The following is a 14,521-nucleotide window of genomic DNA, read 5'->3' as shown; positions in this document are numbered from 1 at the left end:
TACTTGGTCCTAATTACTGTATTTTAGCGATTGTGGGATTTGAATTTTGGGCTTTTTTCATAGATTTCCTTTGCATATAGATATATCTCTATAAAATAAAAATTTCTCTTCTTACGAAATTTGCCTGCTTTGAGTTAGTGATTGCCTTGTGATGCTACTAATGTTCGTCTATTGTGACGATTGCGACTTCTTTAAAATGATTTCGAACTCTGTTTCTGATCTGATAGGATGCTCTCTAGTTAACTTTAGGCTGTTCTCGGACCCTAGTAAATCTTTAGTTGCATGGTGATTTTATGTTTTAATTTGAAATACTCCTTCAGCGTTCACCATCCCATAGAATCATCGACGTACCGTGACGGATAGCGATTCCTCACGCCGCCCGTATTCCTAGTACTTATAAATGGACGAACCATCTTCACCTCCGAAACCTCAGCCTGCGCTGTCGCCAAAGCTGCTCTATCCTTTCGTACAAACGTCCAGGGAATAATCCCAGCAGCAATCAAGGACACCACAATCACGATCGTAGTAAGTGGCAGAGCGGCTGCCCAAAACAACCACTGATTTTGTGCCATATTCCGGATGTCGTTTGTGTTCATGCCGAAAACACTGGCCACCGTTGAGATGGGGAGGAAGATGATAGTGACGATGGTGAAAGCGTAGATGGCGGCTTCTTGTCTGTCTTTGTTGTCTCTGATTGCGTTCATGTTCTAGGTATGATTAGCACGTGTCGATCTGATGGCGGTTTAGGGAAGATACTGACTCTTTCCAACAAATATCTCGAACTGTCAAGAAGCTCTTCCATTGAAGCGATCTTTCCTTGTAGTGTGGTGATGGCTTTTTGAAGATTAATCACTGCCGGATCTGGACCCTGGATGTGTTTTCTTCCTCTTATATATGGAAGTTCACTTTTGAACAATTCGCTTTCAAATTGACGGACTATGACATTTTGCTGATTCAACGTGTCGAGAACAATTTTTATCTCAGCAATTGATGCTGTTATTTTAGCCTGGTTCCGACGGCTCAGTGGATCTTTCTCGACTTGGCTCTCCTAGGACGAAATTAGTTACGACTATTCGAGCGTGACTGGAACAAATTCAGTACCATCAGATCGAAGAACTCCCAATAAGTATCCACCAGATCTGGCTGCGTGCCGGTGAAATCCGATAGAACTCGGTCGACGATGAACACAAGTAAGCTTGTAGGGCGTACGGCTTCAAGTTCTTCAAGTTTCTTGGCTTTAGGGTTCTTCAAAATGTCGAGATGCATTCTGCGTAGTAAACTCAAGCATCTCTTTGCATGATTATCCGCCTGTGCAGGACCGCCTCGTGCGTTCAAGGAGACCAAAGACATGATGAACTGATGCCAAGCTCGCAAGGCATCTGGGGGCATTGGAAGCTCCTTTGGTGACGGAGCTTTCCCGTCTGATAGCTGCGAGTCGATTGTTTTTGCAAGGTTAGCTATCTGGGTAAAAGTTTTCACAAAGTCAAGAAACTGCCACGACGTTGCCGAAGGGGCTGGTGCCTAGTGCTATTAGTGATGTACAAGATTCTAATGGGATAGAAGTGAATATACAGTAATTGCGCCATGTACCGCTCCCCATATCTTAGCGCACATCGGGCCCGTCTGGTCTAAAGAAACAAAAAGGGTGAACACTGATTTGACAGCTTCGACAAGTCGACTTTTGGCAGACTCGATATTTGATGATTCGATTCTTGATTCGATCATAGATTGTAGCGCTCTCTCAACATCATCTAGAGATTTCAGTGGTGCGTATAGATACGCAGTCTTCGACTTCAAGTCTTTTTGTTTTAGTAGCCACTGATGGATCGAGTTCAAATACGTCTGTACCATCTCACGATTTGACTGTATTTTTGCAGTTGTCGTGGTGGTTGATGGACCCACATTATCCTTGCCCGTAATGCTATTCCCAACTTCTTTCGCCTTCCCTCGATGAATCGCAATCCATACCAAAACTTGAAAATCTCGAACAGCTAAAGAATCGGTTTGAGAGCTGACCTCAGGGGTTGGCGATTGCGATATGCCACCGTCTTTATCTCCCGAGCCTTGCAACTGATCGACGGAGGGTTTGGGATCACCGCCAGAGGTTCCTGCTGGGCCAGTTTTATCTTTACCACGATCGACCTTCTTTTCCGATTCAACGTCTCGAAATCGCCCAGTCTCAGAAGCCATATCTCTATCATCCCGCCATCGATATGGTCCGGTTGGGGCGTTGTATATATCATCATTCTTCGAGTCTTCTACTAATTGATGTTTGATAGCGCGTTTTCTGTCACTGTTAGTATGGGAAGTTATGCAAGTAATGAAACTCAAGCGAAAATTTGCTACCTTTGAAAGATTTTGACGCTAGCCAGTTGCTTCTGCGCTTGCTGTATTACTACCGACCACAAGTCTGATGAAATTCGGGTGCCTTTCCAGTGCACAAGCATCTGGTCGTCAAAAATTGAGGTATATTGCGAAAAGTTCTGCGTTAATTTCTATTCTAGAGTCAAACGAGTTGGTAATCCTGCGGAGCTACTTGACTTACGAACCACGTGTCGCACTGCTCGATTGGCACGACGTAAAGGCGACTCTCAAGAATTATGTGCAAAGTTTTAAGGGAAGCTGATGTATCGGGCGCTTGAGGTACACTCTGGGTCAACGTTACGCCATCTCCGGTAATTCCTTCAGCAGACATTCCATGGGCACAGGTTACTGCAAACTCTACAATGAAATCAGTAACGAGGAAAGATATTCAAGTTGTCTCGAAATTAAGCTTACTATCATCAATTATCAAACACCATAAAACTGGCACGTGAAAACAATGACCAGTGGGAGTGCCACTTATGTTGCTTACAACTTGCTGTTGATCCCGTTGCATTGTTGTGGATGGATACTTGGATTGCAATAAAGTTCTAGTGGGATGCAGTCTTGGGTTGGGAGGCTTCTCGAGGCTTGAATAAGGTGAAAGCTGGTGATACGGTATAGTACAGAAAATGAACCCAGAGTTAAGTGTATTTTCTGACGTCGTGCTCTGACTTCTTTTGCTAACGAACGCAGGCTTCATGAAGTTCCCCATAACTCCGTGTTGTGAGCGGATGCTAGTCTCAAAGTCTTTGCGAATCCGATTCAAGAAGTGCGGTAGAGTAAGGAGTGCGTCCTCAGGAAGGCCGGGCATCTCTTGAGCAACTCGCTAGTCAAAATGTTAGTTTGAATCTCCTATCAGGTCATGTGGCTCACAGAGAATGTGTCAAAGTCCATAAGCTGCTGATTCAGATGTCTGGAAATAAATTAGAGATCACAATCCGAAACTCGCCTCATCTCACTCGTAATACTCACAGCCATCGAAAATTTGACCCATCCCGTGATTCCCGTCTCGGGGGGCTTTCCAAAGATCCTAAGTACTCAATGTGCGCAAGGTTGCCAACGGAATCGCCAATATCATTTAAGCGTTGATAGCCTGATGCTACCACATTATACAATGCCATCTGCCCCGTTGGCCGAAAGTTTGGTTCTTGTTTGGAAATGAACACTGATTGGCTAGTTCCACTGCCACTTCCAGTTACTTTTGCTTCAAGCCTTGCTCTCTGTCTCGAGCCACTGATGTCCGAGTCAGCAGTGAAAGGCTCGCTCCCAATATCAAGGAGTGCCTCGCTAATATCATTAGCATCGTCCTCCTCGTCCTCCTCAGAGTCACGTATTTGAATTCCTTCCGGAACATCGTAGTCCCAAGGATTATTAGCAGCAACGGTGTAGCCCGTCTGAAGCGCTTCATGATCTTCATATGCTGCAAGATCAGCAGATGTCTTGTCCAAGTGCAAAGAAACTCACAGTAGTTATTTCTGCTTTCATATTCAACCTTTGGAGACCGTGCCCACCGATTCTGCGGGGCAAAGGGGTTGATAGGTACCGTTGGATATGAATGTCGAGGCTGTCTCAGTGATATAGGCTCAGTATGTCTGTAGTATTCTGATCTAAGCCTTGCATTTTGTCTGGTGGGCTCAGGCTGTCTTCGTAATATAGGCTCAGTATGTCCGTAGTAGTCTGATCTAAGCGTTGTATTGTGTCTGGCGGGTTCGGGTCTTGGATAGTAATCTATGTCATCCTCTTTCGGATCATCATTCACAGGGTACCTTCGCCTAGGACCGCTGTTATCCTGATCGTACCCTCGTCGTATGTCATAATTTTGCTCCTCTTCGCCCGCATCTTGCTCTATTTTATAGTAATTTGACTCCCTTCCTACTCCAGCTTCCTTGAATGGTCTGGAATACCTGGGCATTGGACCAAAGCTTTGGGATATAAAGGAAAACCCTTATCGAGCAGAACTTGAGACTTCAAACTGATCGTCGTGCGCCTGTTTATTTGGTCTAAAACCAGGACATGTTGTGGGACTTTGTGCTTTCAGTCTTCCCGTCGCACAATAGTGGAGCTCGATAGGACTTTTGTTCCTCAAATGCGAATAGTTGAACAGTAAAGGTTGAAGGAACGTTAAGCGAGAAACAAATTGTAGTTAAAGCTAACATACATAGCTGTATAGACTATTAGAAACAAGCATCTTGTGGTGCTTGGAGGTCAGCATTTGGAGTAAACAGAACAAGCTTGACGGGGATTTCGGAGCTGAAGCCGCTCGCTTGAACCCCCCTGTGAGACGCTGGGACCGCTAAACCCAATTGCCCCGGACCGGTCCGCCAACCCAATCTTCTCCTGAGCCGCCGAGTCTATTCTCCCCATCAACCATTTAAAGGCGGCAATTCAACCTATGAATGCTACGAAACACCACTCCATGATGTACTGCTAATGTACTCGGAGCGCGTTTCTGCCTTCCAACGACAGCTCTCGAGTCAAATGGGGCTCATCATGAGGTGTTTCAGAATGAAGGATTCGTACTGGTCTTCACGGCTGAAAGGCTGCCTAGAACCAACAATTCCTTCCCCTTGCCACGGCATCATGCATTTGATGTTTAATATGATTGGAACAGACTCTTGTTCTACTACCAGCCGAGGCTTATTTCTCACTTTTTCTGTAGCCTCGTTGTACCTAGACCTTTTGGATTCATTTTCCTGTATTTTCCTTTTTTCGTTCTTTCTCTCTAGGATGATGATCACTGAAGGATGTCTGCCAATGTCGAATCTGCCGCGACAACGGAAATATATAGAATCGCTTCCGAACCGCAGAGGTATACCTTTCAGACGAAAGGTACTATAAAGACAGTCGACACGACCTTTACGGACCATACGTTTGAAACAACAAGCGAGGCACCAACAGTTGCTACGACTGTGAGCGTTCCTGTAAGTCAAACCAAGCCTTCACGATGTCGCGAGAAGTAGGATAACCATAAACTACTGCTAATTAGTCCAGAATGAGTCTAAAAGTCATGGTATTTTCACATCCGTGCTTAAAATACCTTTGCGACCTTCGAGGCATTCCTCTGAGCAGCCAAATGACCAGCCCTCTGTCATTAATGCTAAACAGAGAGAAATCTTGAAGCGCTCTGTCAACTTATCTGAGAATATACGCCCCCAGAGTTCACACTCGCCGAGGCTTGGTAAGTGGCGGGAAAAGAGACATGAGGAGGAGAACTTGGAGGTATATGGCAGTTCCCAGCGTTTCGGACTTTTCAAGCTGTACGAACCCCCTGATGGCCTACTTTCCTCCGGTTGCAATTGCCCAGTAGACATTGTAGCTCTTCATGGCATTGATGGTACGCCTTTCAAAACATGGACCTGGTCAGATGTGGAATCAAGTAAGAAGGCGCCAGACGCCTTCTGGTTACAGGATTTTCTGCCCGAGGTTTTTCCCGGTTCTAGAATATACACTTTTGGATATAATGCGAAGATTTTTTTGAGTAAAGGTACTGGTAACATTACCACTTTCGCCACGGATTTATTGGAAAATCTTTTGGATATAAGGACAAAAAGGGAGCAACAACGGCGGCCGCTTATCTTCATTTGCCATAGTATGGGTGGACTTGTTGTGAAGAGAGTCAGTTGAATCACTTACTTACTGGGAACTCTCCTTGAATACTAACACTCCCTAGGCCTTGTCCATCGCGAATACTAATGTCAAGCGTTTTGGCAACATACGCGCTGCAACATCAGATATCTTGTTTATTGCCACTCCCCATCGTGGATCCAAAGAAGCGGCTTTTTTAGCAAAGTTGGCAGGCGTCTTCCACGGATCCCTAACTACGACCGGTCTTTCAAGATTTCGAGGAGGTATTCGTGCCGATCTCATAAAAGACTTGATACAGGATGAAAAGGCAGTGAAGACAATCACAAAAGAGTTCATTCCCATGACTGACGGCAGCATCCGGTTTTACTCTTTCATCGAGGATCTGACTATGGCGCCTCTAAATACCAGGGTAAGTTTACTCATGAAAATGAGATCTGATAGCATACGCGCGCCTGACTGATTATTTCTAGGTAGTCGATGATTTTAGTGGGACAATGGGCCTCGATTCAGAAATTGTGATTCATATGGATGGCAAAGATCATCGGAGTATTGCTCGTTTTAAGTCACGTACATGCCCTAGTTATGGAAAAGTCCTTGCAAAGTTGAAAGTAGCAGTTGATGAGGCAACTCGACGTGAGTCTTGTCCTACCATCTTCCCGAGAATTTGCTTGGTATTTGACTAACTGATATTAGCCGCCAATGATATTATAAGAACTGAAGATCTTCGTAAGTTTACCAATGCCTTCTATATTCTGTTATCGTTTCTGACTATGAATAGCATGTCTCCAAACTCTCGCGTTCTCTACTATGACGACTCGCAAGATCGAGGCAGACGTAGCACATCCCAAGACATGCAACTGGGTACTCGAACATCCGTCCTTCACAACCTGGCTCAACGCCTCCCATGGTTTACTCTGGCTCAAGGGCCACCCGGGTACTGGGAAGAGCACGATTATGGCGTATGTTCATAGATATCTTCTCTCACAGCGGACATCTAAAACGATTCGTCTGGATTTCTTTTTCACGGGTCGTGGCGAACCACTACAGAAAATGACCCTTGGAATGTTCAGATCTTTACTACATCAGATATATAAGGAATCTAGCACAGCAAGAGAACTGATATACGAAGCCTACAAACTCAAAAATGACAGCCAAGACTCAAGCACTAAGCATACCTGGCAGTGGCAGGTCGATGAACTCAGAGCCCTATTCACTCGCGTTGTCAAGCAAGTCGCTGCGAAGAACGAGGTCACTTTGTTCATTGACGCTCTCGACGAAGCTATTCTACCGACTGGAGACAAGGCCGCGATGGAGCTCGTGAAATACTTCTACGACCTCAACGACCTGACCTTTGAAGAAAGAGATGGTGCCATGAGAGGAGTACGAATCTGTATATCATGTCGTCACTACCCTGTTGTAGGATCTCTCGGTCCTGGACTTGAGATTCGCGTTGAGGATGAAAATGCACTCGATCTTCGACGGTATATCCAAGACAGTTTACGTTTGGGTGTGACAGGATGGGATGATGAATCTCCCGTGATCACGGGCGAAATCGTGGATGCTATTTGCAAGAAAGCAGCGGGGGTGTTTCAATGGGCGGTCCTTCGTGTTCCGAAGATAATCAAGTCGTTGAATGATGGAGAGCTGGAGTTTGATGAGGTAGTTGAGGTTATAGCTGGCGAATCGAACGAACTATTTTCACTCTACGACGCGATTTTGAAAAATGATGTCTCTGTGACTTTGAGAGCGAGGGCATTGCTCTTCTTAACGTGGGTATGCCTCGCCGAAAGACCTTTAAGTCTAACGGAAATAAGTTTTGCATTGGCTTGTGACGACAAAACCTGGAGTCAGGATTGCTGCGAGCTGGGCGCAAAGGGTTTTGTCAAAACAAATAGCCAAATGGAGAAACTCGTTATGAGTCTGTCTGGAGGTTTGGCGGTCGTGATGCACACCGGACCCACGAACCGTGTGCAATTCGTGCACGAAACTGTCAACGATTTTCTCCGCTTCTCTGGGCTGGCATCCATGGTTTTTATGACCGAAGGATTTACCTTGACGAGTGAGAATGTGCTCGGTGCAGGTCAAACAAGACTCTCCCGGTGTTGCCTCAACTACCTGCTTATCGACAACATTTTGGATGCACTTAATGCGTGGGTAAAGTGGAATGAGCCGATTCCAAAATTTCTTGAATATGCAACAATCAACCTTTTTGTGCATACTGCAAAAGCAGAGACACATGGACATTTCCAGAGGCCCTTGGCTCGCTTTCTTCTGAGCTCCCAGAAAACTCTTGATCATTGGCATAAAACCATGAAAAAGTTGGACGAAATCGAATACGGAATAGTTCGACGTAACGCAAAACGTCATCGCTCGGATTTGTACGTCAAATCCAGTGAGTTGATACATATAGCTATAGTCTATAACGTTCAAACAGCCGTCGGCGAACTTCTTGAATCAAAAGACCACATAAACAAACAAGACAAAGACGGCAAGACGCCTTTGCATCTTGCCGCAGATAGAGGCTTTGTACACCTGACTACGCTACTCCTTTCGTTGGGAGCTACTCCGAATCTATTAGACAACAGGTCAGCCACGCCTCTTGATATTGCTATTGGAAAGAACCATAGCGATCTAATCAAGCTGTTGTTACAACATGGCGCTGGTGTGGAAGAAGATGGGAGGTTTGGAAATGGAGCGCTACAAGCTGCTGCCAATAAAGGAAATAATGCTGTGCTAGGAGCACTGCTAGATGCTGGTGCTGGTATCAACGCCTGGTCGAAGTCTGAGGGAACAGCTTTGCAGCAGGCTAGTTTCATGGCCAGGTTGGACACGGTCAAATATCTCTTGGAACGTGGCGCCGACGTAAATATAAAAGGGGCCAGCTTTTTCGGTACTGCTTTGCAAGCTGCGATGATAATCATGGATTTCAAGGTGATCGAACTCTTAGTCGAAAATGGAGCTGATATAAATGCTCGCGGCGGCGAGTATGAGACTGTGCTACAGGCGGCCGTCTCCAGTCCGGAATGTCGAGATAACTCTTTTCAGGTTATCCGCTATCTACTTAGCAAAGGAGCTGACGTTAAGGTTGAGGGCGGAGACTACGGATCTGCTCTTCAAGCTGCTGTGAAGCATGATAGTGAAGAATTGGTTGAGCTTCTTATTTCACATGGCGCAGACGTCAATACCGATGGCGGCAGAGAAGGGAGTGCCTTGCTGATTGCTGCTGCTCGTGGTCAAAAAAGAATGGTCGATTTACTACTTGGCCATGGCGCCAGGACAACAAACGCGGGAGGAGCCTCAGACAATCTTCTTCAAGCAGCAATTGTAAGTGGCAATAAAGAGCTAGTAACGCACGTTCTTGGTCTGGGCATAGATGTCAACATTCCGGGCGGGATTTATGGCAGCGCCTTACTCACAGCTATAATCAAAGCTCCTCATCTCGCCTCGATGCTTATAGCTAAGGGCGCAAATGTTGACCCTGTCGCTTCAGAGTTCGGAAGCCCACTCTATGCAGCAGTACAGGCCAAGCAACACACGTTAATAAAGCTGCTTCTAGAATATGGAGCAAATCCTAATGTTGAATATGACACTGCTACAGTTCAGCCTTTTGTAACTTGTCTTCAAAGAGCCGCATACAACGACGATATCTCAACTAGTAGATTACTGCTGGATTACCGGGCAGACGTAAATACGGGTGTATATGGTATGGGGATGAACAGTACTGCCATGATAGTAGCAGCACGTTATGGGCGAAAGGAGATATTAAAACTGCTACTAGAGAAAGGAGGATCATTGAACGAGTTGGACGGAATCTTTGGCAAAGACCATAATGCCCCGCTGATTGCAGCTGCGGAAAGTGGTCACCGAGAGATTGTCGAGTTCCTGTTAAACAGAGGAAATCATATGGGAGATGTGAATGACGGAGTGGAAGACGTAATGAGGAAAGTAAGGGGTGGTCGAAGATTGGCAGCACCGCACTATTGAGGGAAAACAGGTGCAGGCGATTGAGGACCCATCGATTGAAAATTGAGAAAATAATTTGAGGGACCAGTTAGAGCCATGGACTCGTCGGTCTTCAGATTGATGTCTGTTTGAAAATGGAGAAGTGCTGGCAGTACTGAATGGAGTCAAATATTGAGCAACCTTCATTGCTCCATTCAACACTATTCTGTCGAATATCATGAGAACGGCTCAATCTAGACACTGCAGAAACAGCTACTTACCTAGCGAAGAAAGAGAATGGTCGCAGTAGAATAGTCCCCTGGCTTCGTAACTGTCTATCATGCTTCCCGCGATAGGAGTTCGTTTTGTGGCAATTTCAACTGAGAAAAGCCGTATTTCCCAAGATATTGCAAGAAGGTAGGCTCTGGCGCCTGAATTCTGAATCCGAATATCAATTGTTATCTGGGCATCTTTGACCCAAATATTCCTGAATCATGGGTCTGATGGAGTTTCGTCGAAGTCCTAAAATCAATATGGCCGCAGCAGGCTGAGCCTCGTAAGCACAGTTCGTGGTCTGTGGCGGGATTGCGTTGGTCTGAGATAGTAATCCGATTCACAGCTGCGATGCGGTCCACAGATCTTGAGATTCGACATGTAGCCGTTGGTCTCAATTGTTTAGTCCGTTAACGTAGGAGCTGTACGCAACTAGTATCTTTTAAGTCTTGACGGAGGCGATTTCTATTCAAAATTCGTATTTGCACGTTGCTGTCCGAACACAGTCAATAGTTTGTTAGCATTGGACCTCGAATTGCCTTCTTCCATAGGCTCCGAACAAACACTTGGAATTACACAACCTTCGCAAACATTGTGTGGTCCCGTCGCCTCTGGGCTTGCTGGCGTATTCCCATCTGCGTGTGCTCCGTCCACGGTATACTTCGTGAGCTTCGTGACCGTCAAGCAATCATGGCTCCAGTTCCTTAATCCACCCACCCGCCTAGCACAGCACGAGTGTTTGGGTCTAAAAATATCGCGTTTCCGCGGCTGTTTGGCTGGAGACGGCAGTCATGTAACGATTTTCCATTTGTGTGCTTCTGGGCCTATCAATTGCGCTGGTATAGACCTACTTGTGGCTTATTATGCTGCGGCGCTTCCTGACGTGTCGAAGTTGCAGCAGCGTTGTGGACTCTGGATTCGGCGTCGCGTAGTTGCAGCTCGTACCAAAGACCCCTAACGTGCAGTGTTAGCTTGGCTTCATGGGTATCATCCCCATCAGCCGCTGATCACCAACTCAATCCTCTTGACATATCTCAGCTCCTTTCTCGTCCAACTTCGAAAATCGAAATTTCGAAGAGTAACGGTCGATTGAGCATATCAACTTGCCAATAACTACGATATATCGCCAGCCTTTCTTTTGAGCCGAGAAAAGAGCCAGTTGTGCATCACAGAAAGACCTCTCCAGACGAAAAAAGGGGTAGCCCTGTCATTATCCAGGATGGTATGTTTCAACTTTCAACTCTCTGATCCCTCAAGCGTGTTTCGTCTTCGTTCGGGACTTTGATCGCACCCATCGTCTTGTCTTTGACTTTTCATCTCTGAACTGATCTTCAATCCGTGATCATTATACTTTCAAGAAGTCAAAAGTTTCTCTGGCAGAACTTAGCTAACACATAATGTCGCAGTACGCAAACAAGTTAGTGCTGTTCCTTTCTTCCAGGTCGAAATTCGAATTGATCATGCCACTGCGGCTATCATAACGACTGTAGGGAAACAGGTGCTAACAGGTCAAAAGCTATGGCGGACGCCAAAATCCGTACGATCAGAGACAGGCTGCATCTCCAGGTTACAATTCGCCAGAGTTTCGTCAGACTCACCAGTACGGCGAATCTGGTGCAATGGGTGGATACGACGAGTCCGGTACGTCTACGGAAGCTGTTATTGGATTTGGAAGCCCCGAGAACCATAACTAATGATGGGCAGGACATAATGTTGAAATGACCCCCCTCGCTCAAGCCGCGCAGCAACCCGCGGTGACAAATAATCTCTCGCAGTGGCTGGACACTGTTGTTCAACCTCTGAAGCTCGAAATCAAAGATCTGGATACTGCGAGGATCCCTGCGCTTGTTCGCGCTCAGCAAGCTTGCCTTACCAGCGTCGATGCGGGCAGAGCTTCTGCCAAAGTAGAGGCGGATGCGGAAGCAATCAAGGACGAGTATAAGTTACTCATCGAACGCGTCAAGCAATTGAAATCAGTCCGCGAAAATCAGAACTCGGCGACCAGAGCTAAGCATGTAGGAGAGCTGGACAAAGGATTGAGAGCCTCATTTGCGAACTATCAGTCAATGGTACGCGATTTTGACAGAAAGCTCAGGGAACAATCTACTCGGCAATATCGCATTGTGAGACCTGATGCCTCAGAGCAAGAAGTACGAGATGCTATAGACGATCCCCAGGGACCTGTTTTCACCCAGGCTTTAATGAGCAGTGATCGGAGAGGTCAAAGTCAGACGACTTTGAGCGCTGTTAAGGAACGGAATGCCGCGATTCAAAAGATCGCAAGAGACATGGCAGAAATCGGTGTTCTGTTCGACGATATGAACAACCTTGTCATGCAACAGGAAGCCGCGATAGAAAATATCGAGACAAAAGGCGAGGAGGTCGTGGAAAATATGGATAAGGGTACGGAGCAGATCGGTGTTGCCATTACCAGCGCTCGAAACGCGCGCAAATGGAAGTGGTGGTGCTTGGGCATATGTAGTATGTATAATCTGCCAAAGGTGAACTTCTTGACCCCTGAACTGACTCGTTTGCTAGTTCTCATCATCGCTATTATTGTCATTGCCCTTGTAATCACAAAGCCATGGCAGGCTGTAGCTCCGAAAGCAGCACGTCGTTCCCTTCCTATTCAAAGCCGCCGAGTTGTTTCCGAATTCACCAAACCAATTGGGGAGCGAATAGTGAAAGTAGGCGAAGATTATACCCCCCTCGGAAAGAGGTTCCGCAAATTCCAGTCATAAAAAGCGAATGTGTAATCCGGGAAGGCGTATTTGACAGGAAGCGATGGCCAGTCAGGCGATTGTGCTCATTCCAGCTTCCGATTTCCGTACACCAAGGCGTTCGTCCGGCGTTCTTGTTTTAAATTTTGCTGTTTTGCCTATGGAGGGTCAGGGCAGCTTGTATCATTGCCTGTCAGGTGTCTGTACTACACCACATTGTTTCCTTGCTGTAGAGTATCACTCGTTTTTGTGTTTTGTTTGTGGTCTCGCCATCTGGGATGGGAGCTCAGAGCTTGTTCCTTCTACCGGATGAAGGTTGAGTGTTGATGATTATGTTCGCCTAGTTGCATTTGAGGAAGTCCAGTATGGAGAAATTTGGCGTGTTTGTTTCTTGCATGACCTGAGGATTTTGTTGAAAAGAGAAGAATAGATTAGAACGTTTAATTAAGGTTTCTTCCATCACATTAGACTATTATAAGTTCGACCTCGCCCTTGATTTAGGCCCAACGGTTGGTCACACTCCTTGCTTCGGCCAACATTCTTTAAGACATAAGGTCGGCCAATCATGCCATGTACTTACTGAAATCTCCACTACGTCTGATAGAGTATGATAGTCTCATGAGAAATCAAGTCATTGAAGCAGACCGATCTGGAGAGTCGGCGTATCTTGTGACCTTTGGAAGTATTCCGCAGGAACACACGAGAAGGAACCTTGGAAAGCAATGCGGTAGGGAAGCGCTTCATCCTGTTAGGGTCCAAACGTGACAGCACACGTAAGTTGGTCTGCTAAGGGAAGGAGGAATATGACAACGTCAACGAGAACATTATCATTCGAGGACATGAATATGATATGATGTACGACTCCGAGTGGCGCCCCAAGTCATGATTCTGTATAATTACTCGGAAGAACAATCGGAACTGAATATGAGAAGAGGGGGTTCGAATTGAGCCAAGTTACTTGGCTGATGTGAAGCGTTGGAATGGGTAAATTCTGAGTTTATTAGAATGATTCTAGGAGTAGCTTTTGGGGCACTTGCCAGATTTTTAGTCCCTCAATAACTATCTAGCAATAAACCTGCAAACAAATGAAACTGGGAAGAAAATCAACTATTTGAGCAAGAATGAGTCTGCCAATGAAGTCTCGAATGTGCATGTTGATGCTTCAGTGCATTGCCAAGACCACTTTGGTCGATCCACTACGGCGTCGTCGTCCTTTAGCACAAGAACTTTCGAATGTTGAGCTCTTGATGTCCCAGAAACCTCAACACCGTGCATCCTCGCCATTCGAATTTTTTAATTCAGCCTCTGAACATCGTGAAGCCCCTGTCACGACACGATAATTCACCTCGCAAGAGCATCCGATCCGATATCTCATACCTTCAACAACCTGCTCCTATCGCCACTCGAAGTCTAGAACCCAAAGAAACTTCTCAGCCGCGCAGCTTGTGATTTGACCCAGAGAAAGTACGCTCGTGCGACAACACCATTGAGGAAAGTGACGATTGCACCCCACACTTGCGCCCGGAGACCACAGCCTTGTGGAAAACAATAGAGAGAGGGATACCTCATTCACCTCGAAGGTCAATAACCTCAGGAACTTTCCGTCTTTCCGCAGAGGATTTGAACGGGTACCGAAC

General features: G+C 46.2%; 3 protein-coding genes across 3 annotated transcripts; 2 read left to right on the top strand and 1 right to left on the bottom strand.

Annotated features, from left to right (window-relative positions):
* Positions 1-323: 323 nt before the first annotated feature.
* GLAREA_02666 (Magnesium transport protein CorA, transmembrane region) lies at positions 324-4,276 on the bottom strand (the record flags this gene model as incomplete). The annotated part of the gene is made up of 10 exons (XM_008087751.1): positions 324-707; positions 761-1,048; positions 1,102-1,521; positions 1,573-2,287; positions 2,347-2,495; positions 2,546-2,721; positions 2,779-3,190; positions 3,238-3,277; positions 3,337-3,784; positions 3,829-4,276. 10 exons carry the CDS (start codon positions 4,274-4,276, stop codon positions 324-326), a joined length of 3,480 nt encoding a protein of 1,159 aa, XP_008085942.1.
* An 832-nt stretch (positions 4,277-5,108) lies between these two features.
* Positions 5,109-9,933, top strand: GLAREA_02665 (Ankyrin repeat-containing protein; the record flags this gene model as incomplete). Its single annotated transcript, XM_008087750.1, has 6 exons — positions 5,109-5,285; positions 5,356-5,979; positions 6,035-6,358; positions 6,420-6,582; positions 6,643-6,675; positions 6,728-9,933. The coding sequence occupies 6 exons, from the start codon at positions 5,109-5,111 to the stop codon at positions 9,931-9,933; spliced, it is 4,527 nt and encodes a 1,508-aa protein (XP_008085941.1).
* A 1,628-nt stretch (positions 9,934-11,561) lies between these two features.
* GLAREA_02664 (t-snare protein) lies at positions 11,562-12,905 on the top strand (the record flags this gene model as incomplete). Its single annotated transcript, XM_008087749.1, has 4 exons — positions 11,562-11,581; positions 11,681-11,805; positions 11,869-12,645; positions 12,703-12,905. The coding sequence occupies 4 exons, from the start codon at positions 11,562-11,564 to the stop codon at positions 12,903-12,905; spliced, it is 1,125 nt and encodes a 374-aa protein (XP_008085940.1).
* Positions 12,906-14,521: the final 1,616 nt, after the last annotated feature.

The sequence above is a fragment of the Glarea lozoyensis genome (assembly GCF_000409485.1).
Source record: "Glarea lozoyensis ATCC 20868 chromosome Unknown GLAREA6, whole genome shotgun sequence".
Lineage (NCBI taxonomy): Eukaryota > Fungi > Ascomycota > Leotiomycetes > Helotiales > Helotiaceae > Glarea > Glarea lozoyensis.
Note: the sequence above shows the minus strand (reverse complement) of the source record. Positions and strands in the feature narration are given on the sequence as shown.